Source organism: Leuciscus leuciscus (genome assembly GCF_965113295.1).
Source record: "Leuciscus leuciscus genome assembly, chromosome: 24".
In the NCBI taxonomy this organism is placed as follows: Eukaryota; Metazoa; Chordata; class Actinopteri; order Cypriniformes; family Leuciscidae; genus Leuciscus; species Leuciscus leuciscus.
Genome location: NC_138723.1, coordinates 27,807,719 through 27,815,981, shown reverse-complemented (window position 1 = coordinate 27,815,981; position 8,263 = coordinate 27,807,719). Strand labels below are relative to the sequence as shown.

The 8,263-nt window shown below is 38.5% G+C and overlaps 1 protein-coding gene across 1 annotated transcript; it reads left to right on the top strand.

The window, feature by feature from the left end:
* Positions 1–431: 431 nt before the first annotated feature.
* On the top strand, positions 432–8,237 carry pargl (poly (ADP-ribose) glycohydrolase, like). Its single transcript, XM_082158047.1, has 16 exons — positions 432–589; positions 1,411–1,926; positions 2,031–2,117; positions 2,262–2,372; positions 2,449–2,520; positions 2,609–2,695; positions 3,171–3,331; positions 3,416–3,528; positions 4,730–4,802; positions 4,871–4,946; positions 5,022–5,169; positions 6,088–6,166; positions 6,252–6,360; positions 6,451–6,541; positions 6,647–6,775; positions 7,970–8,237. Exons 2-16 carry the CDS (start codon positions 1,411–1,413, stop codon positions 8,086–8,088), a joined length of 1,971 nt encoding a protein of 656 aa, XP_082014173.1. The 5' UTR covers positions 432–589; the 3' UTR covers positions 8,089–8,237.
* Positions 8,238–8,263: the final 26 nt, after the last annotated feature.

Below are 8,263 nucleotides of genomic sequence, written 5' to 3'. Positions count from 1 at the left end.
GCTTATTGAAATAGTACAATTACAAGTTTACTACTAGTACATTAATATTAGTATAGGCTACTTTAAAACATAACTGAACTTTACTTGAGTACACTTAATAAAATGAACTTATATTTCGTAAGTGTATCAGAAAATATATCAGGATGGCATGTTTACAGAAATTTAAGCATTCAAAATGCATCATTCATGTGCGTATCATAAAAAGTTGATCAGCATTAGGGGATTGTTCAAATCACTAACCTTATATGTGAGCATGAGCAATAGAGCCTTAGCAAACACCGCCCACACATAATGATTAGTGTGGCGTCATCTGATGGTTAATGAGGAAGAAAGGTTACTAAAGAGAGATTACTAAATTTATGCAATTTATGAAGCGGTTTAGAGCATGAAACACTATGACAGAATTTAATACATTTTAATATCATGAATAAATGTGGTGTTTTTGCAGCTCGCGCCTGCAGTTCTCAGGAAGTGCCGCCAGCTCAAGGTTTCATTCGTGCACGCTCACTTTCACTCTGTTGTCACAGGTGATCATCACAGCAAACACAGACACTACACTTCCACAACACGGACTGTCACCGCCGAACAAGTGAGTAGATGTAACTTACCATGTTCTGCACGTTCTGTCTCAACTGTAAAACTTCGCGAAAGTTACGTTGTGGTTTCTATAACAACAGTGCCTTTGATTTGACTGGACACGCAGTTGACAAAATCGAAAGTGAAAGAGCACAAAATATTAAAGCACTACATAGTGGGTATAATAACTAAGCATTTAACGTCTTTAAAGGAAACAGACGAGATGTCTGCTAGGCTATTTTAGCATATTATTCCCTATCGGAGTTGAGTGAGTTCGATTTGCACTACGTAGGCTACTGTTATTACTACGTAGGCAGGCTACTGCCTTTATAAATATGTGATTCCTGTATTTTACGTTCTCAGAATATTTTTTTGTTTGTTAATATTGGCAATAACCAAAATATTAAAGACGACAGTTTAAGAAAATCCGAATCGAATTAGAGCGCATTATTTTATTAAAGTAATGAAATATAATTTTGCTCACAAGGTAAAAGTCACTTTATATATATATGCGTTTTAAACAAAGCTATTTTTTTTTTGTAGGCCTACTATAATGTGGTTATGATTTTATTTCAGATTTACAATATTATCACGTTTTAAGCAACGTAGTTACCGCCCGATACTAGTGTGAAAGTAAAACATTCGAACGTTTGTTATGGTTACCTCACTTTTCGAATGTTCGCAGGTGATTCGAATTTTCAAAGTTATTGTAACGTTTGAAAACTTTGTTAGAACCTTACGTAATCGAATAGAACGATAATGTACTTTAAAAGTTTTTTTTTTATAGTAAAAAAAATAAAATATTCTAATGTTTTTGTTTTGTTTTGGGCTTAGATGTCGCACAACAACAGCGATCAAATGAAGGAATGCCTCGGTCAAACAAGTAACAGTCACACTGTTGATCATTCATCAAGAGGAGGATCCAGAAACCAGGACTCACTTGATCCTGCAGGAAAAAAGGCCACAAGCCAGACCGCATCTTGTGAGAACAGAGGCAAAATTGATAAATCAATGCCAACATCTAGTGAGAAAAAAGGTGAAGGGGGAGGAGAAAAAACGGGCACATCTGGCGAGAATGCAGAGAAAGGGGCCAAAAACCCCACATCTGATGAGCATAGAGACAAAAAGGGCCAAAACCCATCCTCAAATAGTGCATCTGAAAACAGCAGGGCCTCAAACCAGCCCTCTCGAGGTGAACCTATGGACACTTCAGATTCCTCCAGCTCAGCAACAAGACCAAAGCCTGTGCTGGGACCCACATATCCCATCAAGAACCTCAAGACAATGGAAAACTTAAGCTCAGAGCTCAACCAGCAAATTCCCATGAAAGGACATACGATACTGATAGATGTAAGAATCATGCAATTTCATCCTCAGTTCTTGTATGCTAATTTTTCCTTATAAAGTGTGCTATGAATATTGATTCAGTCTTGTTTACTGGCTTGTTTGAGCAGACATCACATTTCCGAAATGGTCTAATTGTCCCCCATGAAGGGAAACACGTTTGGGATGCCTACCATGTGAAGTTACCACATCTGTATGTAAGTATGACCATAGAACGTTTTCTAAAGATCATCATTTGTATATCAAGAGCTTTTCTGAACAAGTAGCTTATCAAAACAGAAATGATATAGGTTATTCATTATTTATTCATATTCATACCGAGTAATCGTTATTCCCCATAGCCACCGCCGGCGTCCCACCAGAAGTCCCGTGCAGCACCTTCTCGATGGGACAACACTTATCACGCGTTGGACAAACTCACCAAAGGCAGTTTCTCTATTGGGGATATTCAGGTACTGCAACACTAAACAATGACAATTACTTTTACACTATAATGTGACCCGTTTTCTATCTTTTGTCTATTTGTAGACCGCCATAATGTCTTACAATTCCGGCAACAAAGACAAATGGTCATTTGACGCATTTCATTATTACGGTCAGGTTAGTGAAACGTTCTGCATATCAGAGGAAAGCTAAATGTAAGCGTAAAAATACAAATTGATGACAGATTTGTGCAATTGCTCTACAGCGCTTGCACTCGATGGACAATAATCTCCATTTGGTGATCCCCAAGATGGTCAAACTGGCACTTGATTTACCTGCTCTCATTAAACGGGTATGTTACAGGATCCTTCTTTCCACAGACACTTGCATAATCCCTTAGTACTAGTATAAGTTTAAAGTTAAATCTGATTAATGAGGCCAAATTCCTTTTTTTTTCCCATTTAAATGTGAAGTGCGAATAAAGATGCAAGAATGAATGTAAAGGTCCATTTAATGCTGTAAATCATGACAATATTACATTACATTTCATTAACATTTGATTTCTCTGAGATTACTAAGATCATAGAATCTGACTTAAAGTCTGTCTTAGCTTTTATGAAAGGCCTCACCGGACTCACACTGAACAATCTGACGAGCAACAACCAGACAAGACAAATAATTCACAGTGCACCATTTGTTAAGCGATAATAATGTCCCACTGGACTGAAGAAAATAATCATATTCAGACTAATTGCATTGCTTATACAAGATTTTTTTTAATGCAAGTTTGTTGTAAGTATTTTTAAATGTGTACTCTCTGTCTCTAGCCCATTCCTCTACTGCGACAGCAACAGACCCAGGCCATAACAATGACTCAGCAGCAGATCTGCTGTCTGTTAGCAAACGCCTTCTTCTGCACCTTCCCTCACAGGAACAACACTGGCCCTGGTTCAGAATACGCCAACTACCCGACCATTAACTTCAGCAGGTGTTACACTGATCACATTAGACTGACACCACTCTATTATACTGGTGCTGGATCAATTATTTATTCATTTATTTTTTGCCGTAGCCTATTTGATAGCCGGAGTGACCATGTAAAAGCAGGTCTACAGGCAGAGAAACTGAGAGCCATATTCCATTACTTCGACACCGTGACAAATGAAAGTCCTCATCAAGATTCAGGTACTGAACATGACTACTGTACACTACCGGTCAAAAGATTGGGGTCAGTCAGATTTATAAATGTTTTTGAAGGAAGTCTCTTCTGCCCACCAAGAATTCTTTTATTCAATCATAAACAGTAATATTGTGAAATATTACTACAATTTAAAAATAACTTTTCTATTGTGATATATGCATTTTAAAATGTAATTTATTCCTTTGATGTATGAATTTTCCGCATCATTACTGCATCATTACTAGCCGGTTTCACTAAGCTATTTTAGACCGGTCTATAGTGTTAGACAAGTCTAAAGGTTGCTCATAGACTAGGCTAATGCAAGTTAGACTGTTTCACAAAAATAAAGACTGACTTAATTTAGACCAAAAAAATTTGACACTTTATCCCCAGGCTAACTTACCCCCAGGCTAACTTACCCCCAGACCCCTTACCACCAGGCTAACTTAGGTTTAAGACTCTGTTACCTTGGCAACCAGCAGTAACAATCGGTTACATTACAAACAGCCAAAAGAAAAGGGAAAATGGCTCATAAATTAAACATTTCTTCTTGTTACTACATTCTCCGCTAAATTTCCCAAGTAAAATGTCCTTGTAACTGTTATACTCCTCCAAACAAACACATATTTTCCGCTGGGGTAAACTGCACTGAGCGGTTGAATGCGCTTACATGATCCGCCATGTTTTTTGTTTTGAAAAGTGTCTTATTTTACCCAGAATGCATTGCAGTGTGTAGTCCTACTTAAGAGAGTCAGAGTCTTAAGTGCTTTGTGCAACGGTCTGATTTAGATGTCTATCTGAAGTCTGACTATCTACTATATCTAAGCCATAGTCAAAGTCTATCTTTGTGAAACCGACCCCAGTCTTCAGTCACATGATCCCTGTTAGAAATCATTATAATATGCTGATTTGCTGTGCAAGAAACATTTCCGATTATCGATGTTGAAAATAGTTGCACATCTTAATATATTTGTGATTTTTAGGATTCTTTGATGAATAAAAATTTCAAAGGAACAGTATTTATTTGAAATATAATCTTTTGTAACATAATAAATGCCTTCACTGTCACTTTTGACCAATTTAATGTGTCCTCGCTAAATACATATTTAAAAAACTAAAACATACAGAACCCAAACGTTTGAACGCATGCACAAATGATGAGCAAGTATTTTATTTTGGACTCAGTGTGTAACCAATTTCTTCCAGCATCAAAACCAGATGGACTGGTTACTTTTGAAAGGATTTGCATTCCACCGTCACTTCTTCCCAACTGGAATAAGTAAGTTGCACTAGTTCACACGATTAATAAACTAAAGCGATTGTGATTACTGATTGTGTTTGACTTAGTCAGAAGGAAACCCTGAAGAACCTTCACATCTCTTCAAAAGGATCCATTGAGAGAGAGGGTACAGGCATGCTACAGGTCAGTTTCATCTCAACATCAGTTCTCTACCCGTTCTTCAGATAAGCTTCACCTCCATCATGTTGTTCTGAACAGGTGGACTTTGCGAGTAAATATATTGGTGGTGGAGTGCTGAAGTCAGGACTGGTTCAGGAGGAGATCCTCTTCCTCATGAGTCCAGAGCTCATCGTGGCCAGACTCTTCACTGAGAAACTGGCTGATAACGAGTGTCTTAAGATCACAGGTACTGCTGGGGGAATCAGACAAATGGCGCTTTTCCACTGCATGGTACGGTACGGTTCGGTTCGGTACGGCACGCTTTGGCGCTTTTCCACTGCATGGTACGGTACGGCTCGGTTCAGTACGGCTCACTTATGACGCATTTCCACTGCATGGTACGGTACGGCTCGCTTCGGCTCGCTTTAAATGGTACCACCTCTGTTGAGGTTCCAAGCGTACCGTACCGATACTAAAATGTGACGTGAAAACACTGCAGATCACTGATTGGTCAGACAGAATCATCACTACCAGCGTCATTGTATTTACAACACGAGACACTAAACCCGCTAGATTTAAATAGCCAGTAGACAACAGCCAACGCTGTAGCGCCTGTTTTAAAAGTATTTGCTTCAAAAAAAAAAAAAAAAAAAGAGTATAAACTTAAAAAAAGAAATGGCTGAATCGTGGTCAGTGGACGAGGTGCAGACGTTCCTCTCGTTGGTTGCCGAGGAGCGGATGGGGAAACCCGGATTGAAAAATTCGCATTTAATATGATGATGTCATGGCAGTAGAGACGGCAACTATAACGATCAGTCACACCCACTTTGAAGCGGTACTAACTGCAGTGCAAAAGCAACCGAGCTAAAGCGAACCGAACCATGCCGTACCGAGCCGAGTCGTACCACGCAGTGGAAAAGTGAAGCGAGCGGAACCGTTCCGTGCCGAGTCGAACCGTACCATGCAGTGGAAAAGCGCCAAAAGACAACGTTATCTTAAAAAAAAACATAACAGCTTTCCGTCAGGTATAGGGATAGTTCTTCCAAAAATGTATACCTTGAGTGCAATGCAAGTCGCTTTGGATAAAAGCATCAGAGTACTTATTTTTTTGACTGATGGTTGTGATATTTTCTTCATCATAGTCTCACCTCTAATGTCTCATCAGGGCCTCAGATGTACAACATTACTTCTGGCTATAGCAAAGGCTTTTCTTGGGTTGGTCCATACAACGATCAAGTAAAGCGGTAGGTGCCACTTCAAAAGTGTCGAATTTTTCAAAAACATTGGTTTTACAGATATGAGTGTAAATTGTGGGACATTTATTCATAGGGACATGTGGAAGAGACGTTATCGGCAGATTGTTGCCATTGATGCTCTGGACTTCAAGAACCCGAAGGAGCAGTACACTAAAGAGAACATAAAGCGAGAACTCAACAAGGTACTAGTTTTTAACATTAAAATATCGCCGTTTGTTATCATGAGAATTTGTTATAAGGTTATTCAGACGTATGCTGTGTGACTCTCAAAGGCATTCGTGGGATTCCACGGACATCCGAAAACAGCCATCGCAACGGGCAACTGGGGCTGTGGAGCCTTTAAAGGGGATCCTAAGCTCAAAGGTAAATGAAGACAAAACACACACACACGCGTTTGATCTGGAGAAACTGCAAACACTATTGATGGCTATGATAATGCACAGAACAGAATGTGTTTGTCTTCAAAAGCTCTCATCCAGTTGATGGCTGCTGCAGTGGCGGATCGAGACATGGCTTACTTCACATTTGGCAATGAACATCTGGCAGCCGAAGTACAAAGAATGCATGATATACTGGCCCAAAACAGAGTGACTGTGGGTATGTACATGAACTGCATTTGAAACAAACAGAAGCAGGTTAATAAAAAATCCAGTTTATTTCTCCTAAAGAAATATATATTTTTAAGAGACATACTTGGATTTAGTCCTCTGCATTTAACCCATCCAAGTTAATGCACACACATTAGGAGCTTGACTGAGTAGTCAACACAAACACACAGCAAACTGACACACACACACACACACACCTGGAGCAATGGGAGGCCATTTGCTGCGGCGATTGGGAGTTCGCAGTCGTGGGTATTGAGGTTGGAAAAAAAGCGCTGTTCATTCACCCTCCCACCTTAATTTTGCTGCCGGTTTTGAGAATCGAAGCCGCAACCTTCGGGTCACAAGTCTGACTCCATGAGCTCTGAGGTTGATGATTTACACAACCATTCAAAAGACTTGACAGCAATTGATTAAAAGTGACTAAAGACATTTCTAATATTCTTTTTATTCTTTCTATTCACCAAAGAATCCTGAAAAAAATTATTATGCTGTCCACAAAAATAATTTTAAAGAATAAATTAGATTTAAAAAATAAATAAAGCCTTGGCTAACATAAAAAAAAATAAAAATCTTACCGACCTTTTAATAGCTTAATTTAACTCTTTCCCCACCATTGACGGAATATTCTGGATTTCCGTGTTTTCACTGTTATACGGTAGGGGGCGCTATTAGGCCTCTTCTGAAAGATTACTGAATCTCCTGATCAAAATACAGGCGAAGATGATGCAGAAATGAGTGATATCATATGTAATGAGATGCATATGTACAATAACGCGATAATCAACATTAAACAGCATATAAATCAAAACTGCCTAATGTTACTGAATGAAATGTTACAGTACTGTGACGCATTAGGGGTGTTGATGGACTTAATCTACTCCATCTGTTTTGATCATCATTCTGAAGAATGCATGAAGCTAGAATAAAAAAAAAAATTGGAGTCTCTGTTCTTTCTTTTGATATATTTCATGTTCAGATATTCATACAACAAAAATAGTTCAATGGTTGGAAACTTAAAAAATAAAAAACACTGGAGGGGATAGAGTTAATAGCCAAATTCAACAACAACCAAGGGCACTCAGTGCTGCTGTACAAATGTAAAGTAAAAATTAATATTACTAAAGTAACTAGTGTATTTTTGAGTTTGGGTTTAGAGTACTCTGATCATTTCTTCTTTCAACAGATAAACTGTACAAGTGGCTGAAGGACTACTCCGGACACTACGCTCGTGAACATCACTCGCCTAAAGACCTGTACAGATTCATCAGAGAGAAGATTGGGCATAAGGAAAGCTTATTGTAAATCTGTCTGACTACTGTGAGAATCATACAAGCTAATTTCAGAGAAAAGTTGTCAAAACGGTACAGCAGTATTAAACATGTAAAGCTGCTTTGAATGAATCAGATATCTGAAGCATCAGAAAAATGAAGTAACAATCACAAAAACAAAAACTGTAATGTATTTCTTTTTGATACAC